This window comes from Ciona intestinalis, chromosome 3, assembly GCF_000224145.3.
Source record: "Ciona intestinalis chromosome 3, KH, whole genome shotgun sequence".
Taxonomy (NCBI): domain Eukaryota; kingdom Metazoa; phylum Chordata; class Ascidiacea; order Phlebobranchia; family Cionidae; genus Ciona; species Ciona intestinalis.
The window spans coordinates 672,180-691,912 of NC_020168.2; the positions used below are offsets into that span (position 1 = coordinate 672,180).

The 19,733-nt window shown below is 37.8% G+C and overlaps 7 protein-coding genes and 1 long non-coding RNA gene across 16 annotated transcripts in view; 2 read left to right on the forward strand and 6 right to left on the reverse strand.

Annotated features, from left to right (window-relative positions):
* The window catches only part of LOC113474109, a 6,148-nt gene extending 286 nt beyond the window's left edge, over positions 1-5,862 (forward strand). The window contains exons 2-3 of the long non-coding RNA XR_003395769.1: positions 4,538-4,543; positions 5,762-5,862. This is a non-coding gene — a long non-coding RNA (uncharacterized LOC113474109). The remainder of the gene's footprint in view (positions 1-4,537; positions 4,544-5,761) is intronic.
* vanabin4 (vanadium binding protein 4) lies at positions 390-1,287 on the reverse strand. Of its 2 annotated transcripts, XM_009859570.3 has the most exons (3): positions 1,134-1,287; positions 825-1,039; positions 390-768 (listed from the first exon to the last, which is right to left on the reverse strand). In XM_009859570.3, exons 2-3 carry the CDS (start codon positions 1,018-1,020, stop codon positions 530-532), a joined length of 435 nt encoding a protein of 144 aa, XP_009857872.1. In that variant the 5' UTR covers positions 1,021-1,039; positions 1,134-1,287; the 3' UTR covers positions 390-529. The 2 variants fall into 2 exon arrangements, with proteins under 2 accessions (XP_009857872.1, NP_001122355.1); NM_001128883.1 differs by lacking the exon at positions 1,134-1,287 and having other exon boundaries at positions 530-768; positions 825-1,020.
* Positions 3,854-4,761, reverse strand: vanabin2 (vanadium-binding protein 2; the record flags this gene model as incomplete). Its single annotated transcript, NM_001128881.1, is given in 2 exon segments — positions 3,854-4,325; positions 4,485-4,761. Coding segments are annotated over 2 exon segments (749 nt in total), but the record flags the coding sequence as incomplete, so codon positions are not given.
* On the reverse strand, positions 5,798-6,658 carry vanabin3 (vanadium-binding protein 3). Its single transcript, NM_001128882.1, has 2 exons — positions 6,433-6,658; positions 5,798-6,012 (listed from the first exon to the last, which is right to left on the reverse strand). Exons 1-2 carry the CDS (start codon positions 6,656-6,658, stop codon positions 5,798-5,800), a joined length of 441 nt encoding a protein of 146 aa, NP_001122354.1.
* Positions 6,659-7,035: 377 nt separating this feature from the next.
* On the reverse strand, positions 7,036-7,912 carry vanabin1 (vanadium-binding protein 1). The gene is made up of 2 exons (NM_001128880.1): positions 7,666-7,912; positions 7,036-7,520 (listed from the first exon to the last, which is right to left on the reverse strand). The coding sequence occupies exons 1-2, from the start codon at positions 7,910-7,912 to the stop codon at positions 7,036-7,038; spliced, it is 732 nt and encodes a 243-aa protein (NP_001122352.1).
* Positions 7,913-8,217: 305 nt separating this feature from the next.
* vanabin5 (vanadium-binding protein 5) lies at positions 8,218-8,714 on the reverse strand. Its single transcript, NM_001128884.1, has 2 exons — positions 8,540-8,714; positions 8,218-8,435 (listed from the first exon to the last, which is right to left on the reverse strand). Exons 1-2 carry the CDS (start codon positions 8,712-8,714, stop codon positions 8,218-8,220), a joined length of 393 nt encoding a protein of 130 aa, NP_001122356.1.
* A 300-nt stretch (positions 8,715-9,014) lies between these two features.
* On the forward strand, positions 9,015-19,641 carry LOC100180809 (protein APCDD1-like). Of its 4 annotated transcripts, none has more exons than XM_026833731.1 (11): positions 9,015-9,391; positions 9,750-10,126; positions 11,552-11,675; positions 12,329-12,452; positions 12,961-13,207; positions 13,614-13,807; positions 15,178-15,286; positions 15,645-15,752; positions 16,061-16,212; positions 18,786-19,156; positions 19,415-19,641. In XM_026833731.1, the coding sequence occupies exons 3-11, from the start codon at positions 11,612-11,614 to the stop codon at positions 19,618-19,620; spliced, it is 1,575 nt and encodes a 524-aa protein (XP_026689532.1). In that variant the 5' UTR covers positions 9,015-9,391; positions 9,750-10,126; positions 11,552-11,611; the 3' UTR covers positions 19,621-19,641. The 4 variants fall into 4 exon arrangements, with proteins under 4 accessions (XP_026689532.1, XP_026689533.1, XP_002123300.2 ...); XM_026833732.1 differs by having other exon boundaries at positions 9,802-10,126; XM_002123264.5 differs by having other exon boundaries at positions 9,015-10,126.
* LOC113474108 lies at positions 15,307-18,188 on the reverse strand. Of its 5 annotated transcripts, none has more exons than XM_026833737.1 (3): positions 17,744-17,938; positions 17,366-17,490; positions 15,307-15,324 (listed from the first exon to the last, which is right to left on the reverse strand). In XM_026833737.1, exons 1-3 carry the CDS (start codon positions 17,907-17,909, stop codon positions 15,322-15,324), a joined length of 294 nt encoding a protein of 97 aa, XP_026689538.1. In that variant the 5' UTR covers positions 17,910-17,938; the 3' UTR covers positions 15,307-15,321. The 5 variants fall into 5 exon arrangements, 4 of the variants coding, with proteins under 4 accessions (XP_026689538.1, XP_026689537.1, XP_026689536.1 ...); XR_003395768.1 differs by lacking the exon at positions 15,307-15,324 and adding an exon at positions 16,100-16,188; XM_026833736.1 differs by lacking the exon at positions 15,307-15,324 and adding an exon at positions 16,608-16,696 and having other exon boundaries at positions 17,744-18,181.
* Positions 19,642-19,733: the final 92 nt, after the last annotated feature.

Consider the following 19,733-nt stretch of genomic DNA (forward strand, 5'->3'; position numbering starts at 1 on the left):
TCCCCCACCCTACTATACAAATAAATATCTCTTTTGGTAAAATAAAGTTAATTTTTCATCCGCTAACAGCGAGGCATCATCAGGTTATAAATGTAAATGTTTTTCCATAAGAGTTATTTATTTATAACTTAGCAATGCTGTGACATATCAGTAATTCCTATTTAATGGATCGAGACATTTATTCAACTTTTATTAATGTTTAAACTTGGCCTACCATGCCTACCATATATACTACTCTTGTTTTTTTGCCCCACCTGGCTAACTGCTGGTTGGTTTATTTTGGCTTTGTATTTAACTTTACCAGATATTAATACAAAATAATATCCTTAGACCTATATACAACCGTTTGTTGCATTAACTGTTGGTAAATTCCAATACGAAATATCAAATATGTTAGAATGCAATTTTATTAGTTTTCTTTAACGAGTTATATTTCACACTCTACGACAGATCACTTACAAATTGTTAGTATTTTAGGTTAGTGGGTATATTTTTTTGGGGGGTGATCGTCAGAATCTAGTCGTATCCACTAGTTCCCATTCATTATATTTCTGCAATTACGTTTCATGCAACGAACGCATCCACTTAGTTGCATGTGCTCAGGTATGGTCATCCCGGCTGGGCACTCAGATGCACAACTGCTTCGCTTGCATGCGGTAACCGGTGCAGCGCAACGGGCGACGCACGCTTTACAGCTTGGGAATCTCGGCAAACATTGAGTCAACCCGCACCTGATCATGCAGCGATTAGCGCCACTGCCTTCGGCCGCTAAATATAAAAGGAATATTGGAATATTGCAAAAAAAATATTTCAAAAGATATTACCTTCGCGAGTTGCGTGGCAGACAGAAGGACATGTAGCTAAAGCGCAAGGTTTCATTTCCGTGCAATCATCTTTGCACGTTTTCAGGCACCTTGGCACCCCAGTTCCCATCAATCCTCCATGATGGCGGTTTCCACGGGCATCAACACACACCGATGCAAGCACAAGTACAATTGTAACAACACAGAACGTTTTCATTTTGATCGGTTGATAGCTTCTGCATGTAGATAATTAAAATAATTATTATTTTAAATACATTCGCTCCCCTGTTTAACAATTAGCATTAGCTACAAACAACAGCAACTACTTACAGTCCTGTTGACTCCAAATGAAGCTTTTCCTTGCAAAACGCAAGCTAAGTAAATCGCTCTGCACGGTTGGATTAACCTTGTGCTCCAATTCCGCTAGCTGTTTCTGCTGATGATGGAATTTGTCAAAAGATCACGCGTTCAAAGCGTCGAGCTTCAGTGAAGCGAAAATGGTTCGTTTTTTGTCTTTTGGTAAAACATCAGTCAACGGGGTACAATGCACTTGTTTTTGACGTTTTCGTTCATAAATTGGCCTCAATTGAACTTTTCTGTTTGTCGCCTTATTCAACACGGTATATGGGAGAGTTCGCTTTGTTTCACATGCTAACTGTAATATATTTCATTAATCTGTCCTTGGTCTCCTTTATAAGTTGCACGATTCTCGTAACGAAATAACATTCAGGATCAAATGCTACGAAATGTCCAACCGACAAAATTCCAAACGTTTTTTATATTGTTGAATATATTTTTCATTCAAAATTGCATCTCTGTTATTTAAAAAGAATCATATTTTGCCGTGAAGGAAGATGCTGTTTTAGGCGAGTATATTTCCACAAAAAAAAAAACGTTGGTCTTGCTGCCTCGTTTGACCCGCGTTTGCTAGAATGTTCGAACCACCTCCTGCGTTTTTTCTCTCTTCACGTCGGTGGTGGAATAAAAGAAAGAAACGTTGAAGAGAATTAAAGGAGGAAAATATTGTTGTTTTGAGCTGGTGGGGGTTATTGAGTCGAAAACATACCCACAGAATCTTAGTCTGCGGTGCTCGAGCTCGAACCGCTCAGACGCCGCTGGGTTTTGTTTTGCAAAATGCAGGCGCTTGTTTTGACATTGGTTAAATTGCATTGTTACTGGCAAACAAGTTCCACAAGCGTACATTAAACGTTAACGCACATCTACGAAAGAATCCCAAAACCTGCTGCGGAAAATATATTGAAGAAAGTTAATAGCAGTAGTCTTAAACTGGCGAAGACGATAGTGTATATAATATACTCTCACTAAGTAACATACATGGTTACTCATAAGCTGACATTGAGTGTAGCCTATACGTCCGTGTTACAACGGCTGTCGGGTTCCGGCCACGCCAGGATAAAGCAAGTTACATTTATTCTCATGATTTTGATGTCTAATGATATAGATCGGTGTTTTTCATCGTACTTTTAAGCATCGGAACAATTTGTGCATTGAAATATTTTTTCGCAGCTCCAAACGAAATTTTATGATCCTGCAAAAAAACAAAAAAAACAATGTAAAACTACAATGTATTGGCTTTCAGTTTTTTTCCAACTGCGGTATCTGGCTCTGTATTTTTAACTTAAACCTAATTTTAAACCGCTCGTTTTTTTTTCTAAATTAAAAAAAACTGGCCGCCAGGGGGCGCAAGTCCTCCGCTAAATATAATATACAGCGCGTCCTATAAGTGTACACTTTTTAAACGGCCACAGCGGCATCGTTTACCTATGTACAAACAAGTTATAAAGTTCGCAATTGGGTTCAAGGTATATGAAATCAAACCCTGTGCAACAACGCTTGTCGCTGTCCCGCCTCGTCGGGCGTAATAAATTCAATTCATTCATACGAAAACAGAGCTTTAAAAGACAGTTCTTCGGCAAGTTGACTAAACTGATCGTAATATAAAGAATTGCAACAACAGTAGCGACATACCATCGTTTCTTTCCTATTGTATTAAAACTGGCTGGTTTAACCTAATATACACCTGTCTCTCTTTACACAATTGTTTAGTATATAAAATGATAAGTAACACAATGTTTAGCACCATGATTTATTACAGTACAAAAATTACATAAAAGTCAACAAAGAATTAGGAAAGTGAACTGATATTGGTCCCCGCTTGCTTTTCAGCAGATTTATTTCTTGTATCTCAGTTCATTATATAAGGTTTCTTATATGTGAATTAACATCATTAACATTACCAAAACGCGTCTTCGTCATCATCGTCCTCATCTTCGTCAGCATCTTCGTCGTCATCTTTGTCATCATCTTCGTCATCATCTTCGTCAGCATCATCTACGTCATCGTCGTCATCATCTTCGTCATCTTCGTCATCTTTGTCATTATCTTCGTCATCATTTTCGTCATCATCATCTACGTCACCATCTTCGTCATCATCATCTACGTCATCATCTACGTCATCATCTTCTTCATCATCTTCGTCATCTTCGTCATCACTTTCGTCATCATCTTCGTCATCATCTTCGTCATCATTTTCGTCATCATCATCTACGTCATCATCTTCGTCATCATCATCTACGTCATCATCTTCGTCATCATCATCTACGTCATCATCTTCGTCATCATTATCTACGTCATTATCTTCTTCATCATCTTCGTCATCATCTTCGTCATCACTTTCGTCATCATCTTCGTCATCATTTTCGTCACCTTCGTCATCACTTTCGTCATCATCTTCGTCATCATTTTCGTCATCTTCGTCATCATCTTCGTCATCATCTTCGTCATCATCTTCGTCATCATCATCTACGTCATCATCTTCGTCATCATTATCTACGTCTTCATCATCTTCATCATCATCTTCATCTACGTCATCATCTTCGCCATTAGCATCTACGTCATCATCATCTTCGTCATCATTTTCGTCATCATCTTCGCTATCATCTTTTTCATTATCTATGTCACCACCTTCGTCATCATTATCTACGTCATCATCTTCATCATCTACGTCACCATCTTCGTCATCATCTTCGTCATCATCTACGTCATCATCTTCATCATCACGTCCGGCTTGATTACCATCCTCTTTACTGGCATTGTTTGGCTGTTTATTAAGTTCGTTACCATTTAAATTCTTTCCGTCTAGTTTGTCAGATCCTCTTTCGGTCTCATTTCGAATTCCTGTAGAATTTTTTTTGTCGTTATTGGCTTTAATTCCTGTTGGTTCCTTCTTCGCAGCAGCAGACTCTTTCTCTTTGGAACCTTCACTTGGTTTTGGACCCAACATTTTTTCCAGGACTTCCCGGCAATTCTTAACCATACATTTGCGACATGCTGGTAACCTCATGGCTTGTTTGCCCTTCAATCTGCTTGGACATTCGGATGGACAAGATTTCTCTCGGCAAACTTGTATTTCGTTAAAGCATTTTTTGATGCATTGAATGCAGACGCTGATTGGGCATTCATTCATAATGCAATTCTTTGAACACAACTTTGGAATTCGTGCTGCAATAAACAGAACAATAAATAAAGAAGTTATATAATCACAATTACGATGATGCCAGTTTAGGCGGAATGTAAAATACTATTTTGCTGGACTTGATTTTTGTCAGTTAGTTATATTTTCGTGGCACTTAATTCTCAAAGCTTAGTTATATAACTTACTGCTGCCACATTTTCCGAGGCATTCAGCTTTGCAAGCCCCTACTGGAACACAGGTATTTGTGCATTGTGTGCGACACACCATGCCCGGACCTCTCTTTCCACCACGGTGAGGCCTCATGTCAACTTCTCTATTAATGATACGCAGAAGTTCTTTATTCATTCCCGGTTCCATCTTACGCATGCTACGACGAACGCCAGAGTTTCTTTCTTTGTCAATCTTTCTACCACCAACTACGGTGAGTAACACACATATGCAGATTACTAGAGTAGCCTTCATTGCTTCTTGTTAACGGCTACTCAACTTTAGTAAGAAGCACAATATTGTGATTAGTAACACCACACAAACTCTTTATAAAGTACTGATCCTGCAGTGAAGAAGGGGTAGCTCCAAAGTAAATAGTTAAACACGGTTGGATCAAAGTGAAGCTAATCACCGGCAGATGGTCTACTGTCGTCTCGTCTGTAGCGATTTTAATCATCGTCTGATTCGACTTGCGAGTTGATTATTTGCAAGCTGGAAACTGCAATTATATATCACGAAGCCGTCACTTATCTTTCACCAATGGAGACTGACAAGAAACGTTACAAAAATAGACAATCACCGTTGCAACCCACTGTATTGAAAGGCTCGAATATTTTTTAAATTGTGGTTGGCCTTAAACGAAAAAAAGGTTATTCTGATTGGGAATCAGGTAGCAATCATGTCATATTATTCCATATTTCCTAATCGCGATTTGAACAAATAACAACCCTCTTTTATTATAGTTCTGTGAATATCTATCTTTATTTAATACCAAATGGGACAATGGGCCATCTTATACTGCAACCTACTATTTATTAATCGCTATATAGTAGGTTGGGGGAAGATGGGACACCTTTCCATTCTATTTTCTCGTACATTTTGTTGGTAAACAAAGAACATTCAAAGAATTATAAGACCTTTTCCCTGCGACTTTCATAGACCGTTGTTAATTGTTTAAAACACGACCAGGATATTTATATATTTTGTGCTAAAGGTGTCCCATATTCCCCCGCCCCACTATATAGATGACTGATATCTCTTTGAAGGTTTTTTCGTTAAAACTTTTTTCCCCTGGACTGCTTCACTATCATTTGGGAAATTTTCATGTTTCGGGCCTACGTAACCAACACAAATATAGGAGTGTGTGTGTATGTATTGTTGATATTACGGTACACTTTAGAAGCAGCGTTAAATAGGTAATACGATATACACAGTAATGCATGATGTGAAAATGTTGTTGGAAAGTTTGCTATAGTTGTAACCCTGATACATCAACCGCATATGAGCATATTTAGGCAGCACGGCAGTTGTTCATTAGACACCGGCGGCAAGCTTGGGTTTTAAACGACGCGGCAACGTCAGCGTCATGCGGGCATTCTCTGGAACATCTGCTTGTTTTACAATCTCGAACCCTCTTCATACAAGGCTGTAAACAATCTTTGCATGTTGGGGTGAGGCATTGAGACTTCGCACAAGTTTCAACGCATCGAAAAAGAGAACCGGGAACTGAAAATACATAATTTGTAAAGCATATAGTGTATCCAGAAGGTTGCTTAAACTATTTATTATAGTGGTATTTTCTAATGTATGGGTGACACTAAATAAGCTACATTGATGCACTGGGTTGGAGCAATTACAATTAAGTGCCCTTTGCAAGAACATAACATACGCCCACACTGGTATAGAGACAACAAATAGGCGCATACACACAACACGACAAATAGGGTGGGGGGAGATGGGAAACCGTTTCATTCCATTTTCTCGTCCCATTCGGTAAGAAACAAAGAACAATCAAAGAATTATCAGCCCGTATCTTCACGACTCCCATGATCGTTGTTAATTGTTTTAAAAATAATAGTATTTCGGTATTAGATGCTAAAGGTGTCCCGTCCTCCCTCACCCGATTATGTATACATATGCACCAACCTTCACGAGCGCATTTGCACATGCATCTTGATTTGGAACAAGCTCTAAGACCAGCACATGGTGTCCTACAGCCAGCCAGGCATGAACCAACAACCCTATCTCTTGCTGCTTGGAATCGATGGAACTGTTTTATGTTCTCAAGCCTAGCTCCAGGGCAACCCCCAGTGGCCTCCGTTACAAACACAACAGCAGCAAGCAGGACGAATAAAACACAGACAGCTTTCATTTCTCTGGCGATTCCTATGGTAAACTAACAAGTAACAACTGTAAGGAATTAATATGGTTAGAAACTAAGGAGCATGACCTACTAGAATCATCAAATTAAAAATAACACGTCGTCATAAATTGATTGATTGAAATAGGCGTTAAAATAATATACACAGCTAAAACTGATAGAATTAAAGCAACTGATTCATCATTTTAATTAAAATATATACTTTAACTTGTAAAATCTTGGAAGCTTAATATTTTTAACATACAGGTGTAAAAACATATAATTATTCACGTCGCTGATATCCAAACAAGTTCAGTGAGCATTATATACATGGATAAAAGTCAGATACACTGAATGATCATATAGTTACTGGGGGTGAATGATGCAGTTCATATCAAATCCAACAATCGATTTTCTGTGCTCATTTCTTCTCCCTCTGCTCCCTCCTCTTCGTCGTCGTCATCTTCGTCGTCATCATCGTCGTCATCATCTTCGTCATCATCGTCGTCATTATCTTCGTCATCATCTTCGTCATCATCATCTTCGTCATCGTCGTCATCATCATCGTCGTCTTCCTCTTCTTCCTCTTCCCCCCCTTGTCCCTCTTGTCCTCCCTCTTCCTGAGTATCTTCTTCAGTTGGTGGTGGCCCGAACACCCTTTCCGTTTCAGCTTGACAATTCAGCTTCAGGCACGCCCTGCAGAAGAAGAAGCGAAACGACTTATGCAGCGGCTGTGACAACGGACATACAAAGGAGCAACGATTGGCCCGACAGGCTCGGGTCTCATTAAAGCACGATTGCATGCAGCCCAAGCAGTCACTGACTTCACATCCATTAACGAAGCAGTTGCGTTTACATAGCTGAGGATCCCGTGCTGCAAAACAAGACCTTTTAATTTTAATGCCTTTAAAATATAAAAATGAATAAATAAATGCACTTTATTTAGCCCCGTGGCGACGACAGTCGTTATAACGTTGATGTTTACATAAATAAAACATAAGCCTAATCTTACGACATACCGGCAATACAGCTTTCATTGCAGGCCAATTTGCATTGGTGAGCAGGAGCGCACGTTTCGTTGCATTGACTTCTGCAGCCGCTCATGATTATTGGTCGTGACCATGGCTTCCGTCGTCGGTGACCAGTTACTCGTCTCATTCTAGCAGTGAAGCGACCATATTCTTGATGTGCTGGTTTCATAAAACGCATATGATGACGTTTCCTTAACCTCGAGTGCTGCATGTAACGTCCAACATGGTCCCCCATGCGCGCCTGTCGAGAGTGGCCCCCCGTCCAGCCTCAATCGCGACAAAGCAAACGCACACAAACAACGCTAACAGAAGCGTGCTTTTCATTTCCTTATTTTTTTAAGTTATACCAACTAAATATACCTGGATGAGATTCCACCATTATCACTACTTTATTTAAAACAACCATGATAAGATAATAACGCAAACAGATTATTCGTACAACAGGAATTCAATGCACCATTTTTCTTGCGGTAAAAAGGTATTACATTTCTTGACGGAATTAGGTTACGAATATTAAACGATAACGAGGTTACAAATTATTTATTCTGTTTCGCTGCTGCGACAATTGGCAACTAAACAAGTTTTGCATCGCTTGTTCTTCTTTGGTTTTCGAAGGGTCAGCGGACACTCTTCAGCACAGTTGGCGGTACGGCATTGAACCATGCGACCAAAACAGGCCGTCTTGCATGTCTCGCATTCTGTGTTCTGCATACAGGTGTTCAACTTGCAATTGCGTATGCATGGCCTTTTCGCTGCCGCTGCAAAAAGTAATAAAGTATAATTATTGTAAATTAAGTGCATGTTATTTGCCACTACAGAAAAGCTTACGACATAACATAGCGTAAACTTTAACATAACTTACCACCAGCGCATGTTACTTTGCATTGTTTCTTGCAAGTAATTATGGCGCCACATTCAGTTTGACATTCAGCACCACACCCCCCAAGTTTCTTGTTCTTGTTCTTTCCTTTCCCATGCGCATCAGCGACAACCATCAAGCTTACCAGCAACAATATTAAGCCAAAGGCAACCTTCATTTTTTATTTAATTTTTACAACCTGTAACTAGAAAATGAATACTAAACATTATATACATGCGTAACCGAACAAACATCCTTATACTTCTCTATTATAAATATAAGACACAGCCGACGTGTAGCCTACACTGTGCAGCTGCATCATGGCTCCCACCCTCCTTGTTATATACCCGAATGCCCGGCACAACTGGAGAAAAGAAGCAATAACAACTTATTTTTTCTGCGCCGAAGAAAACAAACCAAGTGTCCGGCGCCGCAGTGCACAGTATTTGTACACCCAGAAAAATCCGCGTCAGCAGATTTTGCGAGCAGAACTATCACGGCAAAATGGAATACAAAATGCCATTGACTTGTTTTTTTATTGGTTTCAAGCTGCCTTTACTGCGACTAAAATTATTTAATGTAAAATGCTCGTTTCTGATTTGGCCCAGAGCGGTGCACGAGTAGAATAAAAGAACCAAAATCCATATAAAGTGAAAGAGGCGCTGCCCTGAAGTATCTGGTTACGGTCAGCAGCCAAACATGAGACCACGTCAACTCGCTTGTCTTGATGGAAGAGAAAATCTTAGTTTCTTTTAATGTTTTCCCAAAATATCTCGTTTTATATTTCCCTAAAACGCAGATATCGGTCTCAAGGACTGGATTTAAACGCTTGAGTTGTTTATTTAGAAAAACGAGGTAAGTGACCATATGTATAGAGGGTACTCAAAACTTAACTTATGTATCGGCTTTTTTATAGTGGAGTGGGGGAAGATGGGACAATTTTTCATTCTATTTTTTGATCTTACTTGGTAGAAAACAAAGAACATTCAAAGAATTATAAAACATATCCTTTCGACTTCCATCGACCGTTGTTAATTGTTTAAAACATGATCAGGATATTTAAATATACTATGCTAGGTGTGTCCCATCTTCCCCAAAAATCTGGGTTAATTCGTAATCGGGGCAAATTAAATAAATTTTGCAATATAAACAAAACGTTTGTAATTTTTGCAATTTTTTTTTTTTAATAACAAAGTTTATCGAATCGTGCAAGTCCCACCAGGTCGTTCTGCAACTCGGTCACAAATGAACTTTATTCTAACAAGGCAGCAAAGTCAACGACCTTCTGTGAGTGCTTCATGGATTTCCTTCTCAGTTCCGCATCATTAGTGACGATCGTCAGCTTAAAATCGAGTTGATGACGTATGTGACCTGTTTTGCTAAAAGCGACAAATGCGTCCTGACCTACATTTTCCAACTAATCCAGCTTTTATCGCTTTGGTGGGTTTCGCACGCAATGGTGACTGCTGTTTAATGCAGCAAACGAAACTTCTTTCATACCGAGTAAACTGGACAATAATGGCGTCAATTTCGATAAACTTCAGATTTTATGTCATTCCATAAAGAACACATTAACGAGGATAATTTTATGTGAGTACTTCAACATTAACATTTATATAAATATCTTTTACACTCAGGCAAGACTTCGGTTTACTATTTTTGGAAATAATCCGTTATAAAAAAATTCGTGTTACTTATTTATTAATGTGTGACGGCGCAACGACAGTCGTTATAACACGGGCGTTCTTTTTCATAGACCTAGTGCTCGCTTACGAGTTACCACGTATGTTACTTTGTGGGAGCCTAATTTGTTTTTTTGCAACGCGCTGTAACAACTTGTTGTGACGGGAACAAAAAACAAGGTCACATACAAGTCATCTATACATGATTTAAGACACCTGTTAAAAAACAAAATATTTTGTCCTTTTGCAAGTCATGTGTTTTTGCAGCGTGGGGTACCTAGGAGAAAAGGCTTTGACAAAAATGATTGTTTGCGCTGACTAATATATGTACAGGTCATCGGCCTCGCTTTGTTTGGTTGGATAACACTCAGGGTAAATACAAAATCCCTCGGTTGGTTGTTTAAATGTCGAATACGCCAACATGACAACATTATTCATGTTTTGTTTACGCAACACGTATTTAGTAGGTTGGGATAAGACTGTCTATGTTTCCATTCTCCATAATCGACCCAATTGACAGTAAACAAAGACTTTTGACAGAATTATATACCTGTATCCTGACGACATTAAATCGCGGTATTGATCGTTAAAAACAAAATTAGTACATATATGTTATACACAGTAGGGTGGGGAAAGTTGGGACACCTTTTCATTCTATTTTCTCGTCCCATTTGCTCGTAAACAAAGAACATTCAAAGAATTATAAAACTATATCCTCATGCGTTCCATAGACAGTTGTTAATTGTTTAAAACACGATTAGGATATTTAAATATTACGTGTCAAAGCTGCCCGGACCTCCCTCACCCTATACTATATAATATGCTACTGGTATCCATTTTACTCCACACTGTATGTCTTGGCAATACACATGTTCTATAAGGTTGGTGCTGATTTCCGCTTGCTCACACAGATCCAAGATATCATATGTATGTTATATACAATTTGTCGGCCATGCTTAAAAAAACGAGCATATTTCCCGAAAAAGGCGCCCCCACCCCACGAAGTTACATACGGCGTAACTTGTGGGGACAGGCGGTACGAAACAAAACATCACCCGTGTTATAACGACTGTCGTTTCCCCGCAGCGCCAAGATAGGTAAAATTTATCGGTTCATTTTTTAAGATTAGACCAACCGCTAGCAGGCGCTCTCAACGTAAATTTAGACAACTAATATTCCCAACTCCAGTAATGTAATAAGATAAGTTATTTCTTAGCGCCGTTTTAGATGAATTGAGTTTCAGTAAGCGTCCACAAATACCAGCTTAAAACTAGTAAATGTTGCATGTGGTATAAGATATAAAGTTTTAGTGTTGTATATTTGTTTATTTCAGGACGCATGTCTATTATTTATCGCTTGCGATCTGGACAAGATTTCCAGTAGGATCCACAAAATGGCTGAAATATGGGTTCCGTATCACACGCTATATTGTATATTAGCTTCCATCGTCATTACAGGTACATTTTGTTTATACTGTCTGCATATTTCGCCGGTTTTAGTTCTCACTTACAGGCCTATATCAGTAGAAATGTATACGAGTCGCGTCGGTCGCTTGAACCGCAAAATTAGAATTCGTTTCGCATTTTTAAACGTTTTTAAAAGAGTAATTTTGTAATGTTGATTTTTCCTTCGGGAGGACTTTCCAAACTGGCGGTTATCGCGTGAAAAACTTCAGGGGTTGTCAAATGTATATACTATATTGCACAAAGTACTGCATATATATTATAATTATGCAAGGTCGCAGACACTTTATAGGAGAATAAAGGGGTCGCGAGCAAAGCGCTTGGGCAGCGTAAAGGCAATTGTATGTTTCAAACTACGTATAGGGTGGGGAAAGACGGAACAGCTTTAGCATATATTATCCAAATATCCCAATCGTGTTTTGAACAATTAACAACGGTCTACAGAAGTCGTTAGAATACGGTTTTATTAATCTTTGAATGTTCTTTGTTTATTACCCATGTCCCCAATATATAATAAATCATATAATAAACATTGTTTTAAAACAACAAAAAACATGTTGGCACAAGGAACTAATATAGGAACAATATCAAGCAATTTACATTTTATTCAAGCCTTTAATCGGTTCAAATAACCAAGTTATTTTCAGCTGATGCCCAATACCAACGTGTTAACATCTGGCCCGTGAAAGATTGTTCTCTTTTGTATGCCAACGCGCATGCGCAGTACAATTGTGACGCAAACAATGTTACCGGTGCATGGGTCTCCACGAGGTACCAGCATTGTAAACATGCTTATTAACCTTTCAATTCTTACAAGTTTACTTCCCGTTCGTTCAGGTTCATGGGAGTTGTAGCCAACATAAAAAAAATATTGCGGAAATTTTAAATCGTTTATTGTCAGTTTAATAACGGATTTTCCGGAAATGCTGGCTCTCGTTTAAATACTTAAAACTAAAATACCGATACAGTGAATTTCCCCGCAATATAACTGTTAAGTTCTCAGGGTAATACACACGAACATTGAGTCTGGGCAAGATGGACACCGTTTGCAAATAATATCTCATATTTCCTAATCGTGTTTTGAAAGTTTAACAATCTTTCATATAGTTGCGTTTGTACGGTTAGATATACCTGTAAATATTCTTTATTAACTATACTAAATGCGACGATAAAGGTATTGAAAACATGAACCATCTTACCCCAACTTACAACACATGATACGAATTTCCTTAATTATGATTCTATAAATATCGACGGACTTCTATTATTATTCCTATAGATGCGAGGTACAGGCAGGGCCGAAGTTTCTCATTCGTTTTTATGAGTTTCGGAGCGACCGCCATTTTCTATTACGTCATCATTTCTACTCGGATCCCGACTGCACTAAGCCCACTGTTACCATGACAACCAGCGGTCGATTTCTAAACGAGGGTTTGGTGGACAGTTTGTTAATATTGGGAGCTACAGAAAGAAGATTCGTAATAAGGAAAATACATTTAAATGTTGAAGACGGTGTTTTCACGCAGGTATGAAACTAAACCACCTTTCCCCACATCTGCGCATATTACTGTTACTTAAACCCTTTCGATGATAATCCCTGCCGTCAGCTTAAGTATATTGTAAGTATAGCAACGGTCGATGAAAGCCGTGAGAATACGGTTTAATGATTCTTTGAATGTTCTTTGTTTACTATCCAATAGGACGAGAAAATAGAACGAAACGGTGTCCCATCTCCCCCCACCCTACTATGAATACCATTAGCACACAATATCCTATATTTCCTAATTGTGTTTTGAAAAATTAAAAACGCTCTTGCTATACGGTCAAATTCGTAATATTCCTTGTTTACTACCAAATAGGGCGATAAAAAAGAATGATAAGATGGGCCATCTTATCCCAACCTGTTGTATTTACTCAGTCCCATTTTCACAGACCTTGCACCGTCTGTTTAACAATCCATCTCGAGCTTGCAGCAAATGTTCCAAGTTACATGGTGAACATATGAAGAAACATCATAGACTGTTAGTGTATTCGTCACAAACCAATTGTGACTGCACAGACGAACTTGACTTTTACCTCGGAGAGCTGGAAGTAATGAAAGTCGTTAGAGTGAAAGATTATCGACCGTAAGTTACACATAGTGTGACCATATGTAAGAAAATAATAAATCCAACAAAAACAATTAACCTTCATTAAAAATTACATTTAAATGGCATGTCCTTGTCCTTGGACAAGACACTATTACGAAAGTTGCTCAGCCAAATACGTTAAAAAAGTAAAAAATCAAAAAAATCACCCAAAATGTAACATATATACATGGTGACTCATAAGCGGACACGAGGTGTATAAAACAAAACATAACACCTGTGTTATAACCACTGTCATTGCCTATAGCCACGCGAGGATACGTATGTTGAAAACACGATTTGGGAAAACTATTTGAGTACAGATGTCAAATAAAAGCGTGGCTGCTAAACCCACAATACAGTATAAATTAACCAACCAAGTTGTATTTAATTAAAACAAATTAAAATATAATTAAAAGAAAAGTGTGCGTAAAGACACAGAATACCATTGTGAAGTGTATTGAATAAGTAGATTGTTATTGACACTATCGCCATGAGATATATGAGCGAGTCGACAGGTTGTCGGTTAAGTTGTTTGATCGTTGAGCGAGTTATAAACTTCATCATTACAACCGATAAATAATCCAAGCCATCTGTTATGAATATATGAGTGTTATGAAAGGTCCGCATTGGACGCAACTTTGTTCAAACTATCTCAACCTTCCATCTGAGATGACTGAGATGAAGATACGATCGTCATGTTCCCGTTCACCCCCAGGCCACCCCATCCGACATTATCTCATTTCATCTCCCGACTTTTAAGACTCGAAAGCCAACGCTCGGCCAGTCGTCGTTGCCATAGCTCGTTAAACTGATTTTCATCGGTTTTGGTTGAAATTTCACGGCCCTATTAAACTGCTTCTCATCGACGATTCTACTCAAACGCTCGTTAGCAGTCTATTCGGGCTTTTGCGATCTGTGGTATACATTCACGCCGAGTGATATCTTTCCCGCGTATCTGCGCGACATTAGGATAGCGGTTGGACTTACATTATACCTTAGTGTAAAGATCATAGAAATGGCTTTTAAATAGATGGCATATTGAACCTGTATCTTACTTTGAGCGAAACACTAAACTACTCTTTATGTAAATAATTGAATGAATTTAACATGTTTTAAACGTGCCGGGCAACAACAATGTTATAACACACGAATATCATGTTTTATGCACATGATGCCATCTTACAAGTTACCGCATATGAAACTTCATTAGTTAATATTTTCGTGTTTTTAATTTGTTTTAATGTATGGCCGACAATTTTACCAACTCCTTATATAAGACCACTGGGTTGAAGCAATTGCTGTTAAGTGTCTTGCTAAGAGAGACAGACGCCGTATAACTTTTCTAAAAACACTTTGTATCCTTACAGTCCATTTAAAACAGTAACTCAACTATTTGCTGGTGACGTTAAAACGAAGATTGACAATCGAAGATATTATCGATCAAATACTTTTCAAGCTCCACTGGAACGACTGGGTGTGAGTATCTCTGCTGCCATCAAGCGACGTTTGGTTCACTGAGTGAATAAATAGTTAACTTCGCGTAACTAAAACAAGTATAGTAGGGTGCGAAAAAGTGAGACACCTTTTTATTTCATTTTTTCGTATTATTTGGTTGTAAACAAAGACCATTCAAAGAATTAAGAAACCGTGTCTCTACGACTCCTACAGACCGTTGTTAATTGCTTAAAACACGATCGGGATATTTCGATATTATGTGCTAAAGGTGCCCATCTTCCTCCACCCTACTATATCATTCATTTATACATTCACGCAAAGACAAAATAAGTCTAATTCATTAATCTTGTATGTATATTACCATTGCAATATTTTCTAGATCATGTCGTCGAACATTGAAATGCAAATTGGAAGATTCTTTCCACCTAACTTACATCGAACGCTTATTTCCCCGAATTCCCAACAATTTATTTTGCATGGGAACTGGGTGGGTTTTATTTCTCTAATTTTCAAGCTACCACCATGTATACCAATATAATTAGTTGTTATATTGGTAATCATGCTGCTATTCTTACCAGGTATAAATAAACTTACCAAAAACAGATCTTCTTTAAATAAAATTTTAACGTTCATGCCGAAGAAACTGTTTTTCAGAACTAAATAATAGAGCACACCTTTACATGCAAACCATGATCCGATCTAAGCAACTTGTATATAAGTCACAGCATTTACCCCCAAGAATAAGTACCATTTACTGTTTATTAGTGCAAAACAAATTAACCATTTATTTTACAGCTAAGTGTTCGTTGTGAGCTTCGTCCCCATTCAAGTTTCCTTACAAGACATTTGTTTTTTCCAAGGAACGGCAATGTTTGGTCTGGAGTTTATCGTTACTATGTAGATGACCAATGCAGGGAACCTTACTACACATTACGTGCACATGGGAGGTAGGTAATGTAAGAAAATGTTATAAATAATTGAAGTGGAAATGTTTTATTACAACAACAGTGTACGGCTTCAGTAAAATTGAATATACATGACTAGATATAGTGGGGTAGAGTAAGATGGGACATGTTTTCAATCTAGTTTTTCGCCCCAATTGGTTCTAAATTAAGAAAATATTTATGAAATTACATTACTGCTCGTAACTCTGAAAAAGCGTTGTTGGATGTTTAAAACACAGTCATGGTATTTGCATATTGTGTACTAAAGATGTCCCATCTTAGCCTTCCACCCTGCTATACATGTCTAGATACACAAACTACAAATAACAACTGTATACAGCGATCGTGTTACGCATCAGTACGGCAGACTATATTTTCGATACATTTTCTAAAAAATCTCTTATATGGTAATTATTTGCGTACGGACGTGGCGACGTCTTTTATACAGACCTGTTCTGCGTAGGTTTGCAAATCAATCAGAGAAGAACTGAATTAGAAAACAATTGAAATATTTCTGGCAGCAACAACAGTATACAAATATCTAGGTTACAGAACGCAATGAAATCGGCTGTTGGTTCTTAATCCAAGGAAACAATCTTGTTTTCCAGTCTTGATGGGATAAAACTAACACAAACAAGTGTATAACAAGCGTCATGCATTGGTATAGGAAAAACACATACGCGGTTTGGGAAATGTAGGCGAACTTTACGGCAAAACCCATAATATTCGTAATAGTACAAACGGATATGGCGATGATAGAACGCTTAATAATGGCCCCTGCAATAACGGTGCTGATTCCGCTTTTCTTCATGCGTTTTTTATGAACATACACTGGATATATGAAGTAAAACAAAAGGGCAACTTCGCCAACGGCAGAAACCGAGATTAATACGGCCCATTTAAGACGTAAAACTGCTTCTGTTTCCAACGATACGCAGCCGAAAGCTTTGGTTACGTATTTAGAAAAAAATAGAAATAAAAACGTGCTGATAAGCCCCATAATGAGTAGGAATATATAGGTGACAGCGACAAACGTCCGTATCGTTTCTCCCAACACGTTAATTATGACTGCGTTTAGGTAGAAGCAACGGTAAACCTTCATCCAAAGGGCGGAATACACAGCGAGTATCGAAAGCCCGTATGTAAGAATCTTTACCATGCTGTATCTGGTACAAAATGGCTCCACATGTGACGTAATTAGTGATAGGTCCATGGCTACGTTGATGAGAATCGCTGTGTTGGCAAATAAACTGATTATATCCAAAGCTCGTCCAATTTTACCTGGTAATAGTATAAGGCTATATTTGGCATATATGGTATTGTGAATTGGGATGGACATATTTGCACATAATGTCCCATATTTTCTAATCATTCTTAAAAAATTAATAACGTTCTTTTAAAGTCTGGAGTAAACGGGTACATATAATTATGTAAATATTTTTGTTTACAAGTAAATAATCAAAATAAAGGCGAACCAACAACACAGTATAAATAATTTAGAAAGAAACCAAATAAAGATATAATATTTCTTTACCTTGCGGGTGAGTTTTCCTCGTTGCAGTAAAATATATCGTAGCAAACAACACATACGTTACCATAGCAGTCGCTACAGATGAAAATATAACGGACGCCAACCGTTCTCCTTGTATTTGAACTGTTGTGTTTATGTTTCCTTGCATGTAGTATTGTAAACTAGACATTGCTTTTAATTTACAACTAATTCCTATTATCTGTAAAAATCATTTAAACAGTTTATAATAAACATATTGTACTATGGGTAAGATGGGATACCGCAATCACTTGAGTCTGATATTTCTTAATCGTATTTTTAAAATTAACAATGCTACTTCATAGTAGCGGGGTTACGGTTATAATTCTGAAAATATTCAGTGTTTGCTCCCAAATAAAAAATAAAATAAAAACAAGACCAGTATTACCTATATCATATTGTCGAATGGGGTAAGATGGGACACATTTTTATTCCATTTTTTTGGCTATTTAGTGTTAAACAAAGAACATTCAAAAAATTATAAAACCGTATCCTCACATGACTCTGATTGACGGTTGTTAATTGTTTAAATCACAATCAGAATATTTGTATATTATGTGCTAAAGGTGTCCCATCTTCCCCACCCTACTATATGTACAAAAACAAATACACTTTCTAATAGTTTCTGCTAAAATCTAACAACACCTTTCTATATATAGACTGCGTAGGCCGTAGGGAAACAATAGAGGTAACGAAAACCTTCCTGACAGATAAATTAAATTAAACAACCTTATTAAATATTTTCTACCATTAATTATAAACCTACTATAATTATAATAAGAATTCTAAGCATATAATTACCGCTTGTTTATCGTTGTTACAACACTGAGAATAAAGTAAACACTTAAGTCTCATCACGAATTTAAATCGTGACTGTCTGCAGCGTAAAAATATTCTGCAGCATCGTCCAAAAATAAATATATATCGCGCTTTAATTACATCCGTCTTATTTATATTTACAGCGTTTTCGTGATTGTATTGCGCACAGATATACGTGTTTTGTATTTTTATATCATAATTTGTGCAGATATGATAGAACTGCAATTAATCCAACCAACGGTGATGTTGACTACGTGTTTGATGCTCGACGAATGTTCATTACGTCACACAGCGTGAATCTAACATCTTTACTAAACGACGCTAAGCGTGGAAGTTTGAAACTCGAAACTCACGTGGAGTATGACGTCCCCGAAACGGAGGGTATTCCCCTGATAGATCTCAGCCTGCCAAGAAGAGAATACGACCACATTATGATGCGAAGGATTGACGGCAATTTGCTGCTTTTTACCGGTCGACGGCCCAACGACGGAACAATTCCCGATTCCGCCGATAAACGAACAACATCTTACCAAGACGAGCTCTTGCGGTGTCGCAGTAAATGCGCATTTGATGACTTACGTGAGTATTAGTAGTGTGTTTAGTCGGCTGAGTGTAATGGTTTATGTTTTCAATCTCTTTTAAAGCCACATTTGGTAGTAAACAAAACATCTTTACAGAATCATATAACTGTTCCTCAAGAATCTAATGCTGTACAAACTGTTAAAAACACGATTAGTATACAGGATGGTATATGCGCTATACCCATAACGGAATCTAAAAACATGAAAATGGACTATTTTCCGTTTTTTACACTCGTTATTATGATTCGTCTTACAGGCGATTCAACTTTCTTGTGCGGTATTTCGGCAACAGAACTACCAGGAAGCATTGAAACGACAGTCATTCCAAATAAAAAACACCAACACGATTTTGTTGCAATGGTATACCAAGAAGCAACGACAAGCAGCGCCAAGAAAAACATGCATTCACTAACTTTCATTTTGTCATTACTTTGTATCATCGCGATTTTAAAATATGAATAAACACAGATTATTGTTATTTCATATTTAAGTATTTACTACTGTTTCACCTGCTTGAAAATAGTTTTGCTTGCCACAAAATAGCCATTTGTTATTGAACAGAACTAGAAACAGGA